This window comes from Pristis pectinata, chromosome 21, assembly GCF_009764475.1.
Source record: "Pristis pectinata isolate sPriPec2 chromosome 21, sPriPec2.1.pri, whole genome shotgun sequence".
NCBI classification, from domain to species: domain Eukaryota; kingdom Metazoa; phylum Chordata; class Chondrichthyes; order Rhinopristiformes; family Pristidae; genus Pristis; species Pristis pectinata.
In genome coordinates this window covers 26,869,948-26,896,996 of record NC_067425.1, presented here as the reverse complement: position 1 = coordinate 26,896,996, position 27,049 = coordinate 26,869,948, and the positions used below count along the sequence as shown (strand labels likewise).

Genomic DNA, 27,049 nt, shown 5'->3' with positions numbered 1-27,049 from the left:
GTAATGTTCTGAGATTGTTTGTAGCATTCTTAACCACAAGAGGATTGTTTATATTTTCAGAAGAAAGCTACCTCCAACACCATCGTAATGTATTAAATTAACAGTTTAAATTGTGTGTTGAAATTCTGGGCCTCAACGCGTGTGATAGGATATGAGTTGATGCGCACCAATATTAGAGGAGATTTTTGCAAGATGCAGGGAATTTATACCAATGAGTTTATTCATTTGTTTACAAAGTTCGGATGTTTTTAAACTTGCATCAATACAACAAACCAATTCAAAATGCTAAAAAAAGCTTTCCTCACACAAGAAATTTGCTTGGTTCCCAACCAGCATGTTATAGGCTCAACAGACTCCAACCACATGGAAAATGGAAGAAGGGTGAATAAGTTTCTCAACTAATAAGAGGGCTTATTCAAATTTTAGGTTCCAATTTACAAAACTTGGTTAGTTCATAGGCAGGTGGGGGGATCCTGAGTCTCCACTATGGAACCTGACTTGACTCTGTGTTAATAACAGGCCAAGCTAGTTCATGATTGCTGTATTTGTAATCTAATTGCAATGGTGATAAAATATTAAAGTCTACTGTTGAGTGCAAAGCATAAAATACATCAAAAATATCATTAATAACTGATAAAATTACCTGGAACACCTCCTGGAACACCACCTGGAAGAACCCCAGGAACAGCACCAGGAACAGCACCAGCTGAAATTCCACCCGGAACAGCACCTGCAATATCAGCACAGAAGAGCTACAATTACTTACATTTTCACAGAATTACATGACATTGATGTTAAAAACATCTTTAACAATACTACCAATTACAAAGGTGCATTGGGGCTTTTATTTGCTCCAAGAAAGGATTCTGTAGTGTGACCAATTTCCAAATACTTTCAGTTACTTTAATAAGATTGCAGAAATCTTATTTGATGAGGAAGAGCAGTCTTTTCTATTGTTTGGATTCTGGAGGTAATAATCAAACAAAGGTATTTTGACCATGGCAGAGATATGGAAACAGAGTGAGCATAGAAATTTGCCCAAATTAGTTTCCCAAGATCCAGGAGCCATTGACTAAACCAAGAAAATAGGAAGATTTACCTGCATATTTAGCTGCTTTAGCTGCTGCATATGCATCTGCAATGTCATAGAATTAGGCAATTAAGACCAAGAACAGGTACATACAGTGTAAAATGATTAGTGGCATTAAAAAATAAACTCCATCACCGACCAAACCCATTTTTGAATATTCAATATTAATCCAAATTGTTCAAATAAACTAATAATTATATATGATTACAATTAGAATGAGAAAAAACAATTTACCCATAAATTCTCTAACGTTGTATGGATCATGTGTGCTTTACCTTATAAACTTGACTGTTATGGTACTATTAAATAACTAGATTAGCAGCTGGAGGTCTGGACCATTTATCCAGGATGAGGAGTTTAAATCCCACCATAGAAGTGGAAGAATTTAAATTCAAGTAATTAAATAAATATAGACTTAAAATTAAATGTTGTATCTGTAATGGTGACAGTGAAATCATTTAAATGACATAAAGAAGCTTCTGACCCATTAATATCCCTCTGGGAAAAAAATCTGCCATTCTTATCTTGTCTGGCTAAAATGTGATTCCAGACCTACCAATGTGGGTGATTCTGAAGTGTTTTCTCAGTTGAAGAGTAGTTAGAACAATAAATGCCAGCACTGTAAGTGACATCCACACCTTCAAATATGTAAATATTCCTTTTCTGGATGGTACATGATGATGAAGAACTGTCTGTTCTATTATTTAGGTTCAATGTGTAACAGCATATACTAAACCAATGAACAGCAGATCATGTTAGAAAACACTGAAGAGGTCAATAATAAGTGAAAAATTACCAGGAACCCCTCCTGGAACACCCCCTGGAACAGCCCCCGGAACAGCCCCAGCGGCAACTCCGGGAACCCCTCCTGGAACACCACCTGAAATTTCAGCACAAGAAAGATATAATTTTCTATATTTTCTACAAAGCTCACAGAATTACAAGGTATCAATGTTAAATGCATGTTCTTATTATTAAGATGACCAATTGTACTTTTATTTATTATTAAGAAAAGATTCTGGATTGTGACCGAAGTTCATATACTTTCAGTTATTTAAATGAGATGGAAGGAATTATATTTGATGAGGAAGAGCAGTTTATTCTATTACTTAGATCTTGGATGTGACAATCATGCAAACTGATTGTGTAAATATATGCAGTAGGATGAAAGGTATGAAAATATTTCAGAATTTTGCCCTCTGAAAATTTTGAAATGATAAGCACTGGGTGGGAGTAAGATTGTGACAAGTGTTGCACCATTTCTATAAGAAGGATGTTCCTTTAGAACGGAGGTGAGGAGGAATTTCTTTAGTCAGATGCTGGCGAATCTGTGGAATTCATTGCTGTGGAGGCCAAGTCGTTTGGTATATTTAAAGTGAAGATTGATAGGTTCTTGATTAGTAAGGGCATTAATGGTTACGGGGAGAAGGAAGGAGAATGGGGTTGAGAGGGAAAAATAAATCAGCCATGATTGAATGGCAGAGCAGACTCAATGGGCTGCATGGTCTAATTCTGGTCCTATTCCTTATGGTCTTATTCCCTTATAATTAACACATGAGGAGTGCAATATGGAATCAGTTATAAAAATCAAAAGGTATCAATGAGTATTAGCAAATTCTAAAAGTATGAATGGCAGATCTGCACCTTATCTTTTCTACTATTCATTTTAGTCTTATATCTGCTTAAAGATTTGTTCTCAATAATTTTCCGTACATTACTAAAATAATGTTTTGATATTTAATAATACATCCATTCACTAGGGAGATTACTGAGATTTTTTTTTACAAACCAAAGGATATTTTTTCCATTTAACTCCTGGCAGCACCATGGAAACAAGTGAGCATGAGAGTTTGTCCCAATTAGTTTCCCCAAGATGCAAGAAGCCATTGACTGAATTGAGAAAATAGGAAGATTTACCTGCATATTTAGCCGCTTTGGCTGCTGCGTAACCATCTGCAATGACAGAGAATTAACAAAGTATGAGCAGGAATAGGTAATAATATTAAAGAGATCAACTATACAACAATCTAGAGAAAATGAATTTCTGAAATATTCAATATTAATGAAACTTGCTCAAATCCGTCTAACCAAGTATCTTTAGGATTTATATATCTGTGGGTGTCAACATCCTTAGCAGTGACAGTATTTATTTTTCTATTTACCCCTGAACTTAGGAGGCAGGTAGAGTCAATACATTAGTGGGTGTGGAATAACATATTGGTTAGATCAGGTGAGGAAGACAGGTTTTCTTCCCTGAAGGAAACAAGTGGAGTTGGTATGCTTTTTGATGGCTTCCTGTCACCATTACAGTAACTAGCTATTTTGTTTTAACTCGAAAGTTATTTAATTAATTAAATATAATTCTTCAGTATCATAGTAGGATACAAACACTGAATTAATCATCTGGATACTGACTACTTTCAAGTAGAATAAAGAAAGGCAATTCACTCATCATTTCTGAACTTGTGCATAGATCATGCATAATTTACCTTGCTGAGGGCACACTGCACCTGAGCATTAGGGTATAATTGCCGAAGGGTTAATTTTCTTGAAAGTAGTCAGTATGCAGATGATTAATTCAGTGTTTGTATCCTACCATGATACTGAAGAATTATATTTAATTAATTAAATAACTTTCGATTTAAAATAAAATAGCTAGTTACTGTAATGGTGACAGGAGCCATCAAAAAGCATACCAACTCCACTTGTTTCCTTCAGGGAAGAAAACCTGTCTTCCTCACCTGATCTACCCAATATGTTATTCCACACCCACTAATGTATTGACTCTACCTGCCTCCTAGGTTCAGGGGTAAATAGAAAAATAAATACTGTCACTGCTAAGGATGTCCACACCCACAGATATATATATTCTTTTGCATATCAGATAGCAGCAGATCATCAAACTAAAGGCTGTTAGAGCAAATGTTCATTAACATTGTCACCAGTCACAAGGTCACTGAACAAAAAATTGATCGAACATCCATTGAGCTGGGCTAACTCCTCGGCTCAAAGGATACTTGAACAACCTTTATTCATTAAATGATAATTAATACTCCATCTGAACATTTGCTGTTATGGACTAGGGTTATGACAGAGATGTTTAAATCTTCATCATTTATATTATGTGGAAACCTTTGAAAATGATACAGAATTTTGACAGATGGCTGCACAGGCCTTGAGAATCTTTCAATTCAAATGATTTTAATCCTATCAGAATTTCACATTTCACAGAGGAGCTGGTCAACAATAATAAGTGCTTAGAAGAAAACATTTTTTAAATTCACCTTAGATATCATTAAGAGGACAACTAGAAATGGTGAATATTGTCACCAAAATTTTCAGAGGAATTTTCAGATACTTAAGGAGTGTTAAAACATGAAGGACGCAAGTTGGAATTTCACTTCAGACAGCACAGATTCCACAGAAAATCAATGAATAACCAATAAATTTATTTCTTTAGTGGCACTTTTAGTGAGAGGAAAATTTCCTGCTGTTTGTGATTAATGTTCTGGGAATGTTTGTAACATTATGAACAAAAGAGAACTAGTCTTCAGAATCCAAGTGGAAAGTCTCTACACATAGCAATGCACTAAAATGACACTTAAATCATATAATATATGACAATGGGGCCTAAATAATATGTACTGCTTCAATACCCTGGTGTATTGTATATCAGTGGCAGAAGTAAACCAACAGGGCGACAGAGGCGCTGCTTTCTTTCCTCGGCTAACTCAGGCTGATCATTAAGTTTGTTGTCGGATGAAATTGATATTTAGTATGTTCCAGTGAGCACCAATATTTATTTTTGCAAGTAGTAGAGACATTTATACTGAAGAACTTATTTACTTGTTTTAATAGTTCAAATGTTTCAGCTGACATCAATAGAACTAACCTATTCAAAATTCTGAAGCAGTTTCATTCAAAGACTACATGTACTGCCAAACTGACATGGTACACACTTAGAATACTGTGGACTGCATAGAAAATGGAAGTGGAGTGAACAATTTTCTCAGCTAATAATGGGGTTTACTCAAACCCGAGGCTCCAATTTATAAGAGGTTCTCTGGCAAGTAGGGGATCCTGAACCTTCTCCAGGGAATCTCATTATTCTGTTCTTGTATCGGGTCAGGCTAATCCACGATTGTAGAGTCAGATCGCATTTGTAATCTAACTGGAGCAGTGATAAAAATTGAAAGGCAACTTTGGAGTGGCAAAGCACATCTACATGATGTGTGAAAGTCGAAACCAATAAAACATTCACATTTCAATCAAAATAAAAATAAAAAAACTGAATAATTACCTGGAACAACCCCTGGAACAACCCCTGGAACAACCCCTGGAACAACCCCTGGAACAACCCCTGGAACACCAGCCGGTACACCGCCTGGAACAGCTCCAGCTGAAACCCCAGGAATCCCACCTGGAACAGCACCTGGAATATCAACACAGAAGAGATAGAATTATATATACAGTATTTGTACAAAACTCACAGACTTACATAATCTTGATGTTAAAAACATCATATTATACTAAGATTATCAATTACAAAGATAAATTGCTGCTTTCATTTGCTGTTACAACAGATCTTCAATGTGTTGAATGAGATTATAGAAATCATCATTGTAGAAAGAGCAATTTATTCTATTGTTTATATTTTGGAGTTGACAGTTGTGTGAACTGACCATGTCAACATATGCAGGATGATGAAAAATATGAAAATATTCCAGCTTTCCATCCTATGAACATTTTGGAAAGATGTCTGATATAACCAATGGCTGGCAACAACGGTATTGTAAGCATTGGAGCATGGTCATAAATATTTCCTTACATCAAATACATCAAAGTACAACATGGAGTCAATTGCAATGACAAAAGACACAACTGAGAAACAGTAGCAGGTAGTACTGCCTCCTCCAGTTTATTTCACTATTCACTTCAGTCTTACATTTGCCTTGTGGATTGTTCCCATTTATATGCAATGCCTATTAATAATATAATAATTTAATATTTGATAGTACATCCCAACATAAGAGGGATCACTGACGTTCAACAAATATTTCATTATTCAATTCCCTCTTGGGACTGAGTGAGAACGAGGATTTGCATGAATTAGTTTTCGTAAGGTGCAGACGGCTTTGGACTAACCTCCATATTTAGCTGCTTTGGCTGCTGCGTATCCGTCTGTAATGACAGAAGATTAACAACTTATGATAATGAGTAGTATGATCAGTTATTTTATGATGATCAAACACTTCCACTTATTTCAGAGAAAGCCTGTTTCTGACATATTCAATATTATTGCAAATTGTTCAAATCCATCCAACAAAGTAACATAATGTTTGAGATTACAAGTAAAATAAGAAATGCAATTTGTAAATTCCTTACAGATACACAGATCTTATTTGAATTATTTTATTGTGGCCACGTGATGATTTGTCAATGAAACTTCAGCAGCCTAGTGGTTAATTTCCTAGAATGGTAGCCAGATGTCTGAAAGTTTGATCACAGGATATAAATCTGAATTGTACAAGGTGGTTGGAAAATTTAAATTCAAGAAATAAAATTAATCTGGAATTCAAATGAAATGGTTAGTCTCTCTATAACTGTGATCATGAAACCACAAACATGTCGTAAAAATCTCATCTGGTCCACCATTGTCCTTCAGGGAAGAAAATCTGCAGTCGTGAAATATTCACCAAATATGTGCTGGGGTGAAACAATACTAAGGGCTTTTGCAAGAAGCACAGAATTTTATACAGAAGAGCTTATTATTTTGTTTACATAATGTGGTTTTCTTTACTGCTTTCAACAGAACAGACCAGTTTGGAATACTGAAAAAGCACTTGCCACTTGAAAACTGAGTATTCTTCCAATCAAGTGGCTGTATATAGCATGGAATCAGAATCAGGTTTATTATCACTGACATGTCATGAAGTTTTGCGGCAGCAGTACAGCGCAAGACATAAAAATTACTATAAGTTACCAAAAAATAAATAAAATAATGCAAAAGAGGAATAACAAGTAGTGTTCATGGGTTCATGGACCATTCAGAAATCTGTTAGTGGAGGGGAAGAAGCTGTTCCTGAATCACTGAGTGTGGGTCTTCAGTCTCCTATACCTCCTCCCTAATGGTAGTAATGAAAAGAGGGCATGCCTGGATGGTGAGGGTCTTTAGTGATGGATGCCGCCTTCTTCAGCCACTGCCTTTTGAAGATGTCCTCGATGGGGGGGGGGGGAAGGGTTGTGCCCATGATGGAGCTGGCTGAGCCTACAACCCACTGCAGCCTCTTTCGATCCTGCACATTGAAGCCTCCATACAGGCAGTGATGCAACCAGTCAGAATGCTCTCCACCATACATATGTAGAAATTTGCAAGAGTCTTTGGTGACATACCAAATCTCCTCAAACTCTTAATGAAATAGACCCGCTGGCATGCCTTCTTCATGATTGCATCGGTGTGTTAGGCCCGGGATAGATCTTCTGAGATGTTGATGCCCAGGAACTTGAAGCTGCTCACTCTTTCCACTGCTGATCCCTCAATGAGGACTAGTGTATGTTCTCCAGACTCCCCCGTCCTGAAGTCCGCAATTAATTTCTTGGTCTTGCTGATATCGAGTGCGAGGTTGTTATTGCGACACCACACAAACAGCTGATCTATCTCACTCCTGTACACCTCCTCATCGCCATCTGAGATTCTGCCAACAACAGTGGTGTCATTGCCAAATTTATAAATGGCATTTGAATTGTGCCTAGCTACACAGTCATGAGTGTAGAGAGAATAGAGCAGTGGGCTAAGCACTCATTCTTGAGGTGCGCCTGTGTTGATTGTCAGCGAGCGGGAGATGTTATTACTTATCTGCACTGATTGTGGTCTCCTGAAAAGGAAGTCAAGAATCCACTTGCAGAGGGAGGTTGTTGATTAGTACTGAGGGGCTGATGGTGTTGAACACTGAGCTGTAATCGATAAACAGCAGCCTGATGTACGTATTGCTGTCGTCTTGGTGCTCCAAAGCCAAGTGAAGAGCCAGTGAGATTGCATCCATTGTAGGCCTGTTGTGGCGGTGGGCAAATTGCAGTGGGTCCAGGTCCTTGCTCAGGCAGGAGTCAATTCTAACCATGACAAACCTCTCAAAGTACTTCATCAAAGTAGATGTGAGGCGATAGACATTGAGGCAGCTCACCCTGCTCTTCTTGGGCAACAGTATGATTGATACCCTTCTGAAGCAAGTGGGAACCTCCTCATGAGCAGATGAAAGTAAACAATTTTCCTGCCTAAAAATAGGGTTTACTCAAACTTGAGGGTCCAATTTACAACAGATTCTCAGTTCAAACTCTGGCAGGTAGGAGATCCTGAAACTTCTCCAGGGAACCTCACTCTACTCTGTTCTTGTATCGGGTCGGGCTAAACCATGATGGTAGAGTCAGATTGCATTTGTAATCTAAATGGAGCAGTGATAAAAATTGGAAGACAACTTTGGAATAGCACAGCACACCTACATAATATGTAAAAGTTGAAACCAATAAAACATTCACATTTCAATCAAAATAAAAACACATTGAATATGTCATTAAAAACTGAATAATTACCTGGAACAACCCCTGGAACACCAGCCGGTACACCGCCTGGAACAGCTCCAGCTGAAACCCCAGGAATCCCACCTGGAACAGCACCTGGAATATCAACACAGAAGAGATAGAATTATATATACAGTATTTGTACAAAACTCACAGACTTACATAATCTTGATGTTAAAAACATCATATTATACTAAGATTATCAATTACAAAGATAAATTGCTGCTTTCATTTGCTGTTACAACAGATCTTCAATGTGTTGAATGAGATTATAGAAATCATCATTGTAGAAAGAGCAATTTATTCTATTGTTTATATTTTGGAGTTGACAGTTGTGTGAACTGACCATGTCAACATATGCAGGATGATGAAAAATATGAAAATATTCCAGCTTTCCATCCTATGAACATTTTGGAAAGATGTCTGATATAACCAATGGCTGGCAACAACGGTATTGTAAGCATTGGAGCATGGTCATAAATATTTCCTCACATCAAATACATCAAAGTACAACATGGAGTCAATTGCAATGACAAAAGACACAACTGAGAAACAGTAGCAGGTAGTACTGCCTCCTCCAGTTTATTTCACTATTCACTTCAGTCTTACATTTGCCTTGTGGATTGTTCCCATTTATATGCAATGCCTATTAATAATATAATAATTTAATATTTGATAGTACATCCCAACATAAGAGGGATCACTGACGTTCAACAAATATTTCATTATTCAATTCCCTCTTGGGACTGAGTGAAAATGAGGATTTGCACGAATTAGTTTTCGTAAGGTGCAGACGGCTTTGGACTAACCTCCATATTTAGCTGCTTTGGCTGCTGCGTATCCACCTGTAATGACAGAAGATTAACAACTTATGATAATGAGCAGTATGATCAGTTATATTATGATGATCAAACATTTCAGTTCATTCCAGAAAAAGCCTGTTTCTGACATATTCAATATTATTGCAAATTGTTCAAATCCATCCAACAAAGTAACATAATGTTTGAGATTATAAGTAAAATAAGAAATGCAATCTGTCTGTAAATTCCTTACAGTTGCACAGATCTTGTTTGAATTATTTTATTGTGGCCATGTGATGATTTGTCAATGAAACTTCAGCAGCCTAGTGGTTAATCCAGATGTCTGAAAGTTTGATCATGGGATATAAATCTGAATTGAACAAAGGCGGTTGGAAAATTTAAATTCGAGAAATAAAATTAATCTGGAATTCAAATGAATTGGTTAATCTCTCTATAACTGTAATCATGAAACCACAAAAGTGTCGTAAAAACCTCGCCATTGTCCTTCAGGGAAGAAAATTCGCAGTCATGGAATAGTCACCAAATATGTGCTGGGGTGAACCAATACTAAAGGCTTTTGCAAGAAGCACAGAATTTTATACAGAAGAGTTTATTATTTTGTTTACATAGTGTGGTTTCCTCTACTGCTTTCAGTAGAACAGACCAGTTTAGAATGCTGAAAAAGCACTTACCACTTGAAAACTGAGTATGCTTCCAATCAAGCAGCTGTATACAGCATGGAAGATGAAAGTGAACAATTTTCTTTCCTAATAATAGGGCTTATTCAGACTTGAGGCTCCAATTTACAAGAGGTTCTCAGTTCAAATATTGGTAGATGGGGAATCCTGAGTCTACTTTAGGGAATCTCAGTTCGTTCTGTTCTTGTGCCAGCTAGGCTAATCCACGATTGCAGATTCAGAATGTATGTGTAATCTAACAATAGCAATGATAAAAATTGGAAGACTACTTTTGTTGGGCAAAACACATATACATATTTACAAAAGTTGGAACCAATAAAACATACACATCACCATAAACATCAAAATACATAAAAATATCAATAATGTGAAAGATTACCAGGAACACCTCCTGGAACAGCCCCTGGAATGGCTCCAGCTGAAACCCCAGGAACTCCTGCTCGAACGCCACCTGGAATATCAACACAGGAGATGTACAATCATTGTGCGCAATTTTTATTGCCCTATTACAAGAAAGGTGTGGAGGATTTGGAAAGGGTGCAGAAGAGGTTTACCAGGATGCTGCCTGGATTACAGGTTATGAGCTATAAGGAGAAGTTGGATAAACTTGTGTTGTTTTCTCTAGCGCACTGGAGGCTGAGGGGAGACCTGATGGAAGTTTATAAAGTTATGTGAGGCATCCATGGAGTAGTGTGAATCTTTTTCCCGGGGTAGAAATGTCAAGTATGAGAGGACATGCATTTAAGGTGAGAGAGGGAAAGTTTAAAGGAGATGTGCAGGGCAAGTTTTTTTGTTTTACACAGAGAGTGGTAGGTGCCTGAAGCAGGTGCCAGGGTAGTGGTGGAAGCAGATATGACCGTGGTGTTTAAGAGGCTGTTAGATAGACACATGAATATGCAGGGAATGGAGGGATGTGGATGATGTATAGGCAGAAGAGATTTGGTTAAATTCGGCATTGTGTTTGGCGCAGACACCATGGGCCGAAAGTAACAGATGATCTTAATATTGCTGCTAAATACATGTTGTTATTATTAAGACTACCAATCTCAAATGTGAATCATGGATTTTATTCCCTGTAAGAACAGATTCTGATCAAAAGATCAAAAGTACTTTCATTTACTTGAGATAGTAGAAAGCACTTTTGATGATAAAGAGAAGTTGATTCTATTATTTAGATTCTGGATGTGAAAATCATGCAAATTGGTCAAGGTATGAGGTATGATGGGAAATATATTTCAAATGGTGTCCTGTCAATGGTACAAAGTATTGCATCATGCCCATAAGTATTCTCTCACCACTCATATACAAGGACTGCAACATGAGTAACAGAAGAGAGCAAATCTGTCCCAATGAGTCTATTCCACCATTCAGTTTAGTCTTATATTTGTTGTGGATTGCTCCCATGTTTATTCTTTGCTTATTAATAATATTATGTTTTGATATAATACATTCCCACATGAGAGATTATTGTGGTTCTCTTCAAACGGTGAGACAGCTTTATCTATTTTCACTTTAGCAGATCAAGCAAACAAAATGAGCACAAGAGTGTGGATGAATTAGTTTCTCCAAAATGCAGGGGATGAAAAAAAAAATTACCTGCAAGTTTAGCTGCTTTGGCTGCTGCATATCCACCTGTAGTGATAGTGGATTAATAAATTATGACAGAGTTGATTAATGAGTAATACCATGTCACCTTATCTAGAAAAAACCCTTTTATGAAACATTCAATATTAATTAAGATTGTTCAAATCCAACTTCCAAAGTAACTTAATCTTTAGGATTACACTAAACAGAGAATAAAGTAATTTTATCATTAATTCCCTTCTCCTACAAAGATCATGTGAAAATTTTTTTTTGTATCTTAAATAGCCTTACAACAGATTGGATCAAAAAACTAAAGACAGGAGGACAAGTGATGACTACGGATAACGCAACAAAGATGACTGGATAAAAGTTAATTGGCCAGCAACAGAACTGGGCTACTAATAGGATTCCTCATTTCAATTGATCCTCTGTAAATTTTCTTCAGCAAGCGATGGTTAATTCTGTATCTGAGGATTTGGATACATGGGCTGATTCATTAGGACTAATGCTTCAAGCTTCATCACTCACTTTCTGTGGAAACTTTTTGAATTAATATAGAATGTTGATAGGAAACTGGAATTGCTCCTGTACATCAAGCAATTCCAGTGGTTTTAATCCTATCACATTCTCATTGAGGAGAGATTCTTATCACATTTCACAGTCATGTACAGGCTCAGGCTGGTGTAGGAGCAAAGTTGAGTGAGGCTGAGTTAGGGTCTGAAAGTAGCTGGCCAATAATGCTTGAAGTTTCCAAGAACAAAACATATTTCTTTCATTTCCTCTCAGGTAACATTTGGAAATCTGCTAGGTTTTCATCCAACAGGTAAAACTAAAGGGCGGCATGGTAGCATAGCAGTTAGCATAATGCTATTACAGCGCCAGCAATTAGGGTTCAATTCCCACCCCTGTCTATAAGGATTTTGTACGTTCTCCCCGTGACTGCGTGGGTTTTCTCTGGGTGCTCTGGTTTCCTCCCACATTCCAAGACATACGGGTTAGTAGGTTAACGTGGGCTCGTTGGGCCAGAAGGGCCTGTTACCATGCTGTATAAATAAGGTTTTAAAGTTTTAAAAAGAAGTTGCAATTAACTATCACCTCTACAAGATGACACCTAAAGCATTTCATAATGAATTAACTACTTATGAAGTGATGTTATTCAATGCTGTATTCAAATGGGGAAGTCAATTTCCATTCAGCATAGCTTCACAAACAAACAAATGGATAATTAATTAAATTATTTCATTGTTCATGCAGATTAAGGGAGGATAAATTCTATTCTTCATAAATTGTATTCTCAGATATTTATATCAGTCTGAATCACCTGTTTTAAAACTCAGAGAAATATAAGACATATTAACCTAAATTATGTACCAATACAAGAATGGGATTGAAACATGATGAAAGTGGAAAGAATGTTTCCTCTTGAGGAAGAAATTAGAACCAGGGGGTTACTAATTAAAAATGAGTGTCACTTATTTAAAACAGATGAGATGAATTTGTTTTTCCTCAGGTTGTAGTTCTTTTGACCTCTTTTCCTGAAAGGAAGTGCTCTTTGATACTTGTAAGGCAGAAGTCCCTTGATACTTGATAAGCAAGGATGAAAGGTTATTGGAGGTTAATGGAAATGTGGAGTTGAGGTTACCATCAGATCAGCAATAACCTTAAGAGCTAAGTGGCCTACTCCTGCTCCTCATTTGTATGTTTGTGTGTCACCCCAGATCAGTATATGACTGCTAATTCAGGCTGAATTTGCAAATGATTGTGGCATTGATATAAAGAAAAAGACTGCAATTCTAATGTTAATTGAGTTTTTTAGATGGATCTACAAAATCTGACAGCAACCAAACTTTTATTTAACAATTCAATTAATCCAAAGTGTTATTAAAAGGAGGTAAAGGGTTGAATCTAACTGTTAAATGATGTTATTTCTGTGGTGAGCTACTATCAATTATTTTTGTAAATTCCTGCATTTTCAGGACTTTATGTATATGTATCTGAACAAAGAAGTCCAGAAATTACTGTACGATTCCATCCAGCAAATCTGTCAGGCACTCTGCCTTTGGTCTCTGCATTAAGTCTATGACATTCAGAAACATTTCCTAAGCTCAACAGCTTTGTCAAAAGGCATATCTGAAGGCATGGCTAGCTGTCTGTTAAAAGTTTCTGTGACAGAGCTCTTATTGGCTTGCCTATGTTATCCAATTGGGCCACACGAGGGTCCAGATGCCATGCAGAGCCTTGCTAATGAGGCTCAGGAGATTTTTGGTTAGCAAGTTCGACTTTGTGGATCTGAACCAGATAAATGCATTACAATTTATTATTTAAAGATGGCAAATTACAGTGCAAATTACCTGGAACACCTCCTCGAACAGCTCCCGGAATGCCTCCAGGTACACCACCTGAAATGACAGAGTTACATTCATCAATATATTAAATAAACCTAACCGATGTTCTATCTTATTGATAGTAAGCACTTTAAGTATTACTAAGAGTCCAATCACAAGGATGAATTGTTTTCATTTGCAGCAAGAATAGAATAAGGAGCATAATGGCTTATTGTGGGTTTGTCAGTTAATTAGTGCTAAATATGACTGCAAATTAATGTATATTTACTCAGCCTACTCATGCTCAATGGTTACGAGATGTTATGTCATACCTGAATCTAGATAAGATCCGTTGTTCAATTCTTGAATCTGACTTAGACTTGCAAACCCTGTGGGGACCTTTTTTGAATTATTTTCAAAACCTTTGGTTTGGTAACTAAAGTACAGATATTGGCTGATATCATTATGTCTCAAGGGTCTTTCCTTGTCTTTTTTTAACCAAACAGATCCGGTTTCTGGTAGTGGGTGTAGATTTTTTTTATAATAAAATTATTCCAATGTATATTTAATGAATTAATTGTGCATGCTAACAGCAAATAAATTGCAGAAGTTTGAAAAATATAGTGTTTACATTGCCTTATCAGACCATATACAGTCCATTGTCTAGCTGGATACCCACACATCACCTGCCAAAGTACATTGAATGCACTCTATCTCCTTCCATAGATGCTACCTTCTGAGTGTTTCCAACTGTTATGAGCCAGGTTACTACTTAGTGAGTGTCCCTTTAAGGCACCTGAATGGTAGTGTGTGTGGTTTTGTCTGACTACTGCGAGTGGGAAGGAGAAGCTTCTATGACTGGACTGGAGCGGGTGTCTGGGGTCGGATTCACTGGGGTGCTGGCAACTGCAGACGTGTCTTGGACACACAGACAGAGAGTGAGAGAGAGAGCGAGACGTGAGAGCTAGTAGCACTGACTGCCAGCCTCTGTATCTATGAGTGAAGCACAATCGTTGTGACTGTCACTTTACAATCCGTGTATGGATTTTTGGAGCAATCTGTGGAGCCCACTTTGTCGTTAACCTGTACTGGGAATCAGGTGTATCTGTGGGTGGCCACGTATCGAGTGCTCTCGAAGTGACAGATATCTCTGACTAAAAGCAACAGAGTTCTTTGGCGATTGGGGTGTTGTATTGGTTCCATTGTGGAACTTGTGGAATTTGTAAATGCCTTCTCTCTGCATTCTCTCTACATTCTAATGTGGTTTTCAAAAGCCTTTGCTCATCGTTTTGCTTCATGACTTGCTGAATTGAACTTTGAGATCTGTTACTAGACTTGGGGTTTGGGGAACTAGCCACACACACACTTTGGTTTATTTTGGTCATTGTCTGATATCTAACATTTTTTTCCTTCATAATTACAAGTAGTCATTAATAAATAGATTCTAACATTTAAACATGGCTTGTTGTGTTTCTATTGTTGCTGGTACATAACACAACATTTTATGTTTTTACTTCAGATTTCCAATAACTTCAGTTCTTCTAATTTTCTCTTTTAGACTTTGACTCCTGCAGCTATGCAATCTGCCCATTTCTCTTTCTATTTCCTGCTCATTCCTTACCTATTCCACTCAGCTCCTGGTTCCCTTTCTCCTGTCCATCAATTCATATTTCCTCCTCCTTACATCCTCATTCCCCTTGCTCCCATTCTTCATCCCTAGCCTCCTGATCTCAGTCTACCTCTTCTTACTATTTCCACACTTGCTCCTGAGCTCGCTCTGCTTGCTCCACATCCGTCACTCCTCTTCTGCACATGCAGCACCTCCTCTTGGGCACTCCCTCCCCTCTCTTGTGCACAGTGTCTCCTCTCAGGGTCTTCGACTCCTCTCAGGGTCTCCCCTTCCCCTCCTCTTTGTGCTCTACCTTTCTCATCTCACTCTTGCTCCCTCCTTCCCCTTTTGCCCTCATCCTCACTCAGCTGTTTGCTTGCGTTGCCAATACTCTCCTCCCATTTTTCCTTTCTTTGTTTATACCTCTGCTTATTCATATAGAAATATTTTGATGTTGAAAACTTTTAACGGACTTACCTGCATATTTAGCAGCTTTGGCAGCTGCATATCCAGCTGAAATGACAGAGGATTGACAATTTATGACAGAGATCACCAGCATATAAATGTCATTTCTGAAATATTCAATATTACGAAAGTTGTTGAAGTCCTACAAAGTTATATTATAAATGCCAGAGGAAAACAAGAAAATACTATTTTCCTATTAATTCTTTAATGAAGTATATACAAATTACCTCACTGTGGACTCAACAGAAAATTTGACCATTTTGTATATCAAATGGTATTTTCACAGGCTGCTTCAGAAAGGAATTAAGATAGCATGAACAAATACTTCACAAAATGGATTGTGATGGCTACTGTATAAATTGATTATGGAATGCTTCCTGAACAAAAGCTGCCTGAGTATTCATTGAGCTTGAACAAAACTTCACCAATCTTTGTTCATCTAAGTACATGGATGATGTGCTCTGCGAATGCATTTGAAGCCTCACCATTTATATTCTGAGGAAATAATGCAAAATGTAGATGCGTAGGCTCAACTCTAATGCTTCCTGTAACTGTTGATTCATTATCTCATTGAGGCGTGACTTTCACATGGGATTTCTCATTTAAGTTTCAAATTAACTACTTATGAAGTGACGTTATTCAATGCTATATTCAAATATTATTAAGATTTCCAAACAAAAGTATGTTTTGTTTTTCTCTTTGGGAAGCTGGAAGTCTTGCTTTTGGTCCACTGGGACAATCCAAAGAGCAAACTTGCATTTATAACACATGCCAAATGATACAAAGTATCTCAAAAACAAGTAATTACATGAAGTGAACTTACGTCATTATAAAGTCAAATAGGGAATTAAATTTGCCCAGTGCAATGTCTCAGAAACAAATAGTTCATTTGTTCATATCAGTAAAGGGAGAACAATTCCCTGCATATAATCAATCGTCCTATGGAATCTTTTATATCCTTGTGATGACAAGACTAGGTTGGTTTAAAATCTCATCCGAAAGATGGTACCTACAACATTACAGCACTGCACTGAAATACCAACCTAAATCATGTGCACGTTCCTTTTGCCGTCTACATATTAGCGATGAAGAGCTAAATCATTTGTGCACCTTGCACTTTGATGCCCAAACATTCTTGACAATGTTTGGACAACCATCTAATGAACTGCCAAGCCAGTCTGGATTAGGTAACGATATATCAGAATTGCAAATGAGTCTTTCAATTATCACAGGATCCTGCTTTAAATAACTTGTTCATTTGTCTAGATGGATCTGAAAGCACATTTGGTGCCCATGTAACCATAAAAGTTAATATAATAGCAGAACAGTTCTCAATGGACATGCTTCTTTCCACCATGCAGGAGGCTGAATATTGCTTGAAAAATCCATGTGGAGTGAGTGACATTGCTGATGTAAATTTGAAGATCCAATTTACAAGATATTGTCAGTTCCACACTGAGCAGATAGGTGTAGAACTATTTGCCAGGAATCTCAGTACAGTACACCTTGTGAGTCTGGAGAGATCTCAGCAGCCAATTCAACCTGTATTTGGACTATAAATTGCAGAATTGATATAATGTGAAACAATTTTGTTGTAAAAATACACCATTGGATTGGATCTTCATGGGGTCCATGCTAACATAGAAGTTACAGTCAGACATTCATTTGTTGCTTTTTTCCCCCCCAATTGTGCTCCACTGCTAGACTTCTGATAGAATCCAGCAAAGGTTATGGGAATTTTGCCTCATTTAATTTTTTTTTGTTTTTAATTGCTTTTAAAAGTTTCTTTTAAATTGTAAATCTCTTAAAGTCTTGAAGGCATTTTTGATGTTTTAAGTATTTGACAGCTTTGATATCTTCAGGTAATGCAGGGGATTTGGCTTACAAATTGCCTGTAGCTCCTGGTCTGCAGCCTTGTAGGCTATGGTTCCATTATTAATAAGTTGAATAAAATATAGAACATGTTATTAGTGATAAGAAAGTCACAGTATTTCTGGGACTCCTGTTACAAATCTTGAATTGTGTTATGAAGTTTTCTGTCTGGTTGGTCAGAGGTACAGTCACTTGTCCTATTCATTCCAATATTCCCAAAACAGGGCATACACTAAAAATTATTTCTAATTTCTGCAAATTCCAACACAAAGCTCACAAGTTCATGTATAAATGAAAATCCAATAACAAAATCTTCAAAGTTATGGATGATCAAATTTGGAAGTAATACAAAACTATGGATCATGATATGATACATCTTTGAACTGTATTTTACATCTGCTGCTCATATAGATTGAGGAGTATAAGCAAGTAAATAAGCAGGTTTATAGTAATTTGGTCAGGAAGAAGCACCTTACTTGACTGTCTAAATAGTTTTTAGTCTTACCCAATTATGTAAATCGATCATCTATTATATTTGGAGTATGAACAACAGTGCATCAAAACAGTGGTAGTACAGGATACATCATATGGAGGAGAGATGCTACATATTGGCCTAAATTTTGTAGTCATCAGTGAATGAATAACATTTAAGTCACTGGCTGAGAAAGACCAATTAGAATTAAGCCCACTTTCCAGCATTGGGTCAATTGCTTGTAATTTATGGGCCCTCAGTTGTTCTTCTAATTACTTTTTACATGCAATGAATTTGCCTCCACCAGCATCGTTAATTTATTCTTGCCTTAACCCACCATCTTCTTTAGAGATTTTCCATTGGAAATCAGTATCAGAGTAGCCACTTTAGGGATTTTGGGCCTCTGTTAATATAACAACCAGGTTCAGGTCCTATACAATCAGGTTGTAGGCTACCAATTGACAACAGCAATTTTGTCCAATTTACATGATAATTAAAACCTCCCATGATTTTTGTAGTACTTTTCCACAACTCTCAAGTTCCATCCAAAGCTTTGACATTTAAACCAATGTCCCTGACATAAAGAGCCATTGTAACAGTATTGAAAATGTAATTATTTGTTTGATAATTATTTGATGCCCTTGCAGGGTTGATTGGGAAGCAGAGTGGTGGTTGTTAGCATTGATAGGGAGGGTTTAAACCAGTCTGAAGGTGTGTAGACTAAGAGGGGGAAAAAGTTAAACTGGAAATAGATGATAGGGATTCAGTTCAAGGGGTTACTAGGAAGGGAAAAAGCAAGGAAAATTCAATGGAACAGGGCAATTATAGGGGTAAGGATAAATTACAGTGTATCAAAAAGAGGCAGAGTGTACACACAAGAGTACAGTAGCAAAAAGAGTAATGATAAGACAAAATTAAAGGTTCTTAACCTGAATGCACAACATATACACATCAAGATAGATGAAATGAAGGCAGAAGCAGAAATAAATGGGCATGATCTGATAATGTATAATCAGCTTGGGTGGAGCCCAGAAAGATCAATTGGAATTGGAATTGATTTATTATTGTCACTTGTACCAAGGTACAGTGAAAAACTTGTTTTGCATACCATTTGTGCAGATCAATTTATTACACAGTGCATTGAGGTAATACAAGGTAAAACAAATCAGAATGCAGAATGAATTGTCACATCTACAGAGAAAGTGCAGTGCAGATAGAAAATAAGGTGCAAGATCATAACGAGATAGATTGTGAGGTCAAGAGTCCTTCTTATTGTACTAGGGAACCGTTCAATTATCTTACAAGATGGACTCTTGACCTCACAGGGTAAGAAGTCATTGGTGAAAGTGGTAAACTGTAAATTGTAGGATAGAGAATAAATCAAGAGATAATATAGACTTGCAAGAAAGATGCTACAAAAATCATGGGTGGTTTTAATTATCATGTAAATTGGACAAATCGAATTGGCAAGGAAAGGCTTGAGGATAATCATTGTATGTATTCAGGATGATTTCTTGGAACATTAAGTTGAAGAGCTAACCAGGAAGCAGGTTATTTTAGATTTGATACTGTGCAATGATCTCTTAGAAAAGGATCGACACAGAAAGTGATCATAGCATAATAGATTTTCAAATTCAGTTTGAGGGTGAGAGACGTGGGCCTGAAACCAGTGTCCTAAATTTAAATAGTGGACATTACAAATGTACAAGGAGGGAGTTGAATAAAGTGGACTGGGAAAGTAGATTAAAGGGTAAGATGTTAGAACAACAGAGAGGCGCTTAAGGGGATATTTCATAAATCTTAACAAAGGTATACCAGTAAATAAAAAAAGCAGAGAGTAAGAACTTCTAGAGGAATATAGAAAGGAAAAGTATCTAAAGTGAATATTGGTCAGTTGAAGGATGAGATAGGGGAATTAATATGGAAAGTAGAGAAATGGCTGTAATTCTAAATAATTATTTGGATTATTGTTTATAGTTGAAGACGCTAAAATCACCCCAATAGTAATAGGTAGTCACTTGAAATACTTAGCAAGCCAACAGTCAACAAGTACCTAGACCAGGTGGCCTGCATTCTAGTGTCCTAAAGGAAGTAGTTGCAGAGATAGTAGATGCTTTGTTTATAATCTACGAAAAGTTCCTGGAATCTAGAGAGGATTGGAAAAGTACAAACATAATACCACTATTCAAGAAAGGAGGGACACCTAAAACAGAAACTAGAAACCAGTTACCCTATTATGCCTCAATGGGAAAATACTGGAATCCATTATGAAGGAAGTCAAAGTAGGACATTTAGAAAATCATAAGACAATGAAGCGGAGTCAACATGGTCATATGAAACTGCTAGTGCCTCAACTAGTTATAACCTTATTGATTATTTGGATGAAAGGACTGAATACAATGTAACCAGATTTGCTTATGATACAAAACTACATGGGTTAGCAAGTGAATATAGATTGGTTGAGCGGGCAAGAATTTGGCAGATAATGTGGGAAAATATGAGGTTATTCACTATGGAAGGAAGACTGACAAAACAAGTTATTATTTAAATAGAGTGAGACTACAAAATGTGGTTCAAAGGTATCTGGGGGTGCTAGTACATGACACACATTAGCACTATTTACAGCAAGTAATGCAGACCGTTAATGGAATGTTGGCTTTTATTGCAAAAGACATGGTGTATAAAAGCAGGGAAGTTTAGATGTAATTTTACAGGTTGCTGATGAGACTGCACCTGGAATATTGCTTAAAGTTTTCATCTCCAAGTTTAAGGAAGGATGCGTTTGCATTACAGACAGTGCAGAGAAGGTTCACTAGGGTTTTCCTTGGATAAAGGAGTTGATGTACAAAGAAAGGTTGGGCTGTTGGGTCTATACACATTGGAGTATAGAGGAATAAGTTGTGAGCTTACTGAAACATAACATTTTGGGGGGATTTTGATATTTTCAGGCATCTCAGATCGAGATGAGGAAGAATTTCTTCTATTTCTTTAGAATTCTCTCCCTAGAGAGAAAGAAAGAAATGGAGGCACAGTCATTGAAGATATTCAAGGTGGAGATTGCCAAACACTTAAACAATAAGGAAGTCAATGGGTATTGGGAGAGAAAAAAAATGTACAGCCCAAGCTTTGATCAGCCCAAGCTTTGAGTGGTGGAACAGCCTTGAAGGGCTGACTGGCCTACCCCTGCTCTGCTTTCTTACATTCTTATATGTTATTTAGACAGCATTTTTCCTACCTGATATATGTCACATATTGCAGCCACAGACATGAACAATAGCTGTGTTGGAAGTGGCAGTGAGGGTGACAGTGACCATAAATTTCTATGCCTCTGATACTTTACAAAGTGGTGAAGAGGATATCACTATTTCCTACAATTAGGATGTCATAGGGCCTCTCTATTCCAGGACAGCTAAATTCATTCCCTTCTCCATTGTCTGAAATGTTTGAACATTGACTGACCATGGTTATTAGCTTCCTACTGATCTGAAAGCCATAAACTGTGCACACATTGCTTTAAGGCTGTCACTTGAGAGTTTCAAGATGTTCAGAAACCACGATGACTTTATTTCCTCAATGGACATATAAAGTGATAGTGGCTGGTGCTTAATTGATATGTGACATATATCAGGTAGGAAAAATGCTGTCTAAATAACATGTAACACTGCCTAAGTTTCTGACTTTTCACCATCACATCAGACCAAAGTGTGGTTACCTAGGATCAAGAACTATCCAATAATCACCTGAGTTCCTGACTCCACTCAAAAGATGACACAGATCTGAATGCGATGCTGTACCTGCAACCTTATAAATAAGAACAGGTGTTCTTCTGTTCTAAAGTAACATCTTTTCTGCCTAGACTGCTCTGGGGATACCTCAGAGGGTACTGATAAGCCACTCTCCAAATTTCTTATTACCTGTTATATCTGACAGACATTGCCAGCAGTTGTGGAGCAGAAAGTAGTGACAGCATGGATGAAAAAAAGAGGAGAGACAATATCAAGTGCTCTGTTCTATAGTTTCTAATAAACAGAATACCAATTTCCTCCTCCACTAAAACTTACTTTATTCTTCCTCAGTTGCTGAACTTAACATCTGCTTAGCCACAGAGGTAGAATGTAAAACAGCACTAAAGCAACCTTCCAAGTCATATTTATACTTCTCGTCTTGACAAGTAAATCAAATAAAGAGCAACTCCTATGCATTCCCTTATTGCTTACCTTCCACATGCCTTTGTCAGTCCTGGAATCATAATGCTCTGCCTCTTTAGTGGCAGCATCATAACTGGAGAAAGGCTGTTAACTTGCATGAAGTTGGCTGCAAATAGCTTTGAGCATCTCACAGCCTACAACACCTGGCTTTGGACAATCATCTTGTCATGAGAGGCTACAATCTGGACAGGCTCATTAAAAAGCAAGTGCAAGAGTACTAGTGGATTAGAAGAGGTGGAAACAAGAATTTTGTCACGCTAAGGAAGGACAGCAGTTTTTTGCTCCACAAAGTCAATAGTTCTCCTTGAAATTTGCTGGAGGACATTGCTGGACTGATCTAACAACCTCAATGCCCCTTTGACCATTGGTAAACTATTGGAGCCCCATGAATCTGACACTAGAGCTCAGGGGATTAAAACTAAGCAATAATGGTCTGAGTTTGGTGAGCCTGTTTTGAATTACCAGAAACCAATGGAAAAATAAGAACAATGGGGTTAATCCTGAAGTTGTGTGATAGTGTTGAATAGGTGATATTGATTGAACCATATGTGCCAACAATCTGTCCAATGGAATCAGAAATTGAGAGCTGAATACAACAAGCAGCTGAATTGATATCACCAACCCTACATAATATCAAAACTTCTGATAATTAGATAGACTGGACTAGACAAATATCACCTCAGATCAGATGCTGAAAATCTGAATGAGAAAAGAAAAATACTGCCTGACTTGCTAAATGCCGTCTTATTATCAGTACGAGTACAAATATTGACTCATAACTAAAACATACATAATGGCTATTGTGCATTCATATTGTTTTCATATTTTAACTATTCCTCCTGCATAATTACTGAATAGAAAATTGGCTAAACCCATGACATATTTAATGTAAAATTATAACATTTTATTTGGAAGGATCAAGATCTAATTTGAAGTCAACTGGCAACAACAGCAGAAAATATTACAGACAGCAGGAAAACCTGAATGGTGAATGGTAATATAAACACAGAAATGTTGGAAATACTCAGATTGCCAGGCAGTATCTGCAGAGAGAGAAACAGTTAACAGTTCAGGTTGATGACACTTGTTTTTATGAAAGATCATTGACATGAAATATGAACTTTGTTTTGCTCCCCAGATACCTGACTTACTAAACATTTCCAGCATTTCTTGCTAAGGTCATTGAATTGTTAGTTGCTGACAAAGAGAGGAAATGACCACATAAAGGATTATTAAAACAAAGACGTCATTTTCTAAAAGTGTCAAATAAATCAGCCTTACTAAATTCTTTTCTGTTGGTATCCAACCCTAATCCCTGCATTTGGAGAACATACAGTTAAGATCTGAACTTGGAAATTCTGAAGATGGATCTTGATCTTTAAGAGGACTGCCCAGAAGTCAATCCTATCAATGCTGTAATGGAGAAAAACATCTGTAATAGAAAGGTTAGTGAAGATGATGCTGTGGTCCCTCATGCTGCCTTTTTTTATTATAAGTTCCAAGATAAGCATAGCAGCTCTGCCCTTCAGGACTCAGACAGTTAGGTAAAGGAAATTGAACTTTACACCCAGTAAAGATTCCAGGCCTTCATGGTGGCAAAGGACATAACGAATGATGAGGAAGCTGAGATGTTAGCTGATAAGACTTACTCTGTTAGTAAGTCTGTTGCTTTACAAGTTCATGGAACAGCTCTCCAAACTCTGGCATCACTTGCTGCATTGTAATGAGGAAGACTTTGCAGGACTTAGTTGGTTCTGTATATTATTCATTTTCTCATTTCAACATGTAGCCTATTGTTACTTCCAGATCAATTTGTGTTTCCCTTTCTAGTAGTTTCATACAACCAAGGGCCTTATAAAGGCAATTCAAAGCCATCCCTGATCGTGTCCTGAAGACACCTTTTGGATTGGTTGGGTCCTTCACTAATATGTTGCTTATGACAGTAATTGCATGCCACCTTCTCTTGAAAATGAAGGAAAGATTGCCTTGTACTGCGTGCATTTGCATGCATATCAGTAACATAGGTTCCTCTAGGCTGAATATTTGAAAGTGTTTGAAAGTTATAAGATGTGTGTATGACTAATGGTATAGTTGATGATAGGCAGAATTTCGCACTGTTACCACTGATTTTGACCTCATATGTGAGATCAATAAACTTTTTCTAGCATTGGAATCAGGTCCTCATGACACCACACCTGGCAATGAGCTCTCTGGGCACCACCTCTTGCTGCATTTCATGCTAACCTTCAGTGGTTTTATTGGTTCCCAGACACACCAAACGCCTTTTCTGCCATTTACCTCTTCCAATGGGATATATTACCAAGTGAGATATCCTGCGCCAGACCTGGATCCTGTGTTCACTTCCCCTTTAAGAGGTGTAGGCTTGGTTTAGTTTCAGCTGGTATGTGGGATTCTTTAAATTAATTGCGGTTAATGTCTGCCGATGTAAAAAGATTGGTGCATCTTAGGCACACAAGTCAATGCACAAGGTGCACATATGAAAATCATGAACCAATGGCACCAGCAGTTAGTTCCCCATGCAGCACCATTTTAGTACATGTTTTTATGTACAAATTAATTTCTGAACAATCAGGTTTTCTTCTCAACAGTAGACCATTTTAACAGCATTTTATTTTCAGAATTTAAAAAAACTGAATTCAAATTCTAAAATCATCAGGATAATGTCTGAGTTCATATTCTCCAGATCGTTAGCTCAGGCACTGTATTATGTATTCAGCTGCATTAGTAGTAGACTGCAATTCCTTCAGAAATAAAAACAGAATGCTGGGAATACTGAGCAGATCAGCAGTATCTGTGCACAGATGAATAGAGTTAATGTTTCAGGTCGACAAAAAGTCCACATTCTCCTCTTATCACCATAATCATACCTTATATCTCATGACAGGTCATCATGCTTGAAATGTTACCCCATTTTCTCCCTCCACAGAGATTGCCTGTCTTGCTGAGTATTTCCAGCATTCTTCAGTTTCTTACTTTTTGATTGTTATTCCTGCTATGTTTTGTTTATTAATGATTCCATTCACACAATGGGAATATCTAACAATAGAATTACAGATATATGTTGTAATTTTCCAACTTCATACTATTGGAATTGAGCCTATTTGCCAGCTGCATCCTCTGGGAAATAGATATCTATGATTTTTTATTCTTCTCTTGTATTTTAATGTACATGTGTGCTTAGTATGCCTTGTTACAACAGTGCTGCATAATCTTTAACAGTGATGTTTGCCAAAACGATGAAACAACGAAATGCATGCACAGAAATCCTGCATATGTATTCCACCTTTCAAATTTGTAATCTTTGATAATATTAGCATTGTGTTGCTATAATAAGACTGACTGAATTGCAGTATTAAAATCAGTTTAAGAAATTGGGAAAACATTTTTAAGAACTTACCAGCACTATATGGAATTCCATAGCCACCTACAATACAAACAAAACTGTTACTAATTCAATTTAGTAGTAAAATCTAGACTAGATTAGATTAAATACAGCAAAAGGTATGTAAAGCAGATGTTGGTAAAACTGAAATAATGTTTACAAATTCCATCACAATGCAGCATGGTGTGATCAAAGGAAGTCTGTAAATGCCTCACTGCTTTTTGAGGTCACTCATGACCAGATGTAAATTACCAATAGCTGTTCAACACATAATGAATTGGATCTTGTAATAAGGCACTAGTGGTTCATTAGCTTTACACTTGTTGAAATACTTACTTTGGGGGTTTGCAGGGAAACTTGATATAAGTTCACAGAAGCCATTTTTGTGCAGGGGTTTATATGAATATGGCCAACTATTATATGTCTCCTTTAGAGATCTGAGTGAAGAACTGCTACTAGCCAGGATCATCTGACTAAGACTTTTTCAGGGTTGGAATAGAAGTCCTTCTTGGCCTCATGCAAAGCTTCAAGCACTGAGGAGTATGTACTGATGACAGTGGCAAGTTGGTTCTGTGATAGAATAAATTGAAGGATCATTAGCATTCACTAGTTACTGAGATATCAGTCCTAGCTTATCCTTCCAGAAGGTGCATTCACTGGCTTCTTCCTTTCATTCTGCTTTATATTTGCCCGAAAGAAAGTTTAGTTAAAAATTCTGTTTTGGTGTGTGCAATGAAAAAGATATCATACCATAATGTACTAAAAGCAAAGTATATAAACACTAGCAGTCAACCCATTTTCTGCACATGGTATTCATAACCAAGCAGGAATATGGATTTAATGCAATCACAAAGAACATAATTTTAAGAATCAGGCATTGATTATGTCAAGTAGGAAAGGGGCCCAGAAATTGCCCTGGATGGATTTGTTGTCATAATGGATTGAATTA

The 27,049-nt window shown here is 37.1% G+C and overlaps 1 protein-coding gene across 22 annotated transcripts in view; it reads right to left on the bottom strand.

Annotated features, from left to right (window-relative positions):
* elna (elastin a) overlaps window positions 1–27,049 on the bottom strand; it is a 168,846-nt gene that overhangs the window by 99,318 nt on the left and 42,479 nt on the right. For 14 of the 22 annotated variants that reach the window (XM_052035703.1, XM_052035710.1, XM_052035692.1 and 11 more), the window contains exons 8-20: window positions 26,116–26,142; window positions 16,158–16,193; window positions 14,099–14,146; window positions 11,760–11,795; window positions 10,543–10,614; window positions 9,475–9,510; window positions 8,678–8,761; window positions 6,236–6,271; window positions 5,391–5,522; window positions 3,008–3,043; window positions 1,887–1,970; window positions 1,100–1,135; window positions 644–730 (exon numbers count right to left, since the gene is read on the bottom strand). In XM_052035703.1, coding sequence (XP_051891663.1) covers window positions 644–730; window positions 1,100–1,135; window positions 1,887–1,970; window positions 3,008–3,043; window positions 5,391–5,522; window positions 6,236–6,271; window positions 8,678–8,761; window positions 9,475–9,510; window positions 10,543–10,614; window positions 11,760–11,795; window positions 14,099–14,146; window positions 16,158–16,193; window positions 26,116–26,142 — 750 coding nt within the window. The remainder of the gene's footprint in view (window positions 1–643; window positions 731–1,099; window positions 1,136–1,886; window positions 1,971–3,007; window positions 3,044–5,390; window positions 5,523–6,235; window positions 6,272–8,677; window positions 8,762–9,474; window positions 9,511–10,542; window positions 10,615–11,759; window positions 11,796–14,098; window positions 14,147–16,157; window positions 16,194–26,115; window positions 26,143–27,049) is intronic. The other 8 variants (XM_052035712.1, XM_052035711.1, XM_052035714.1 and 5 more) reach the window with 6 other exon arrangements.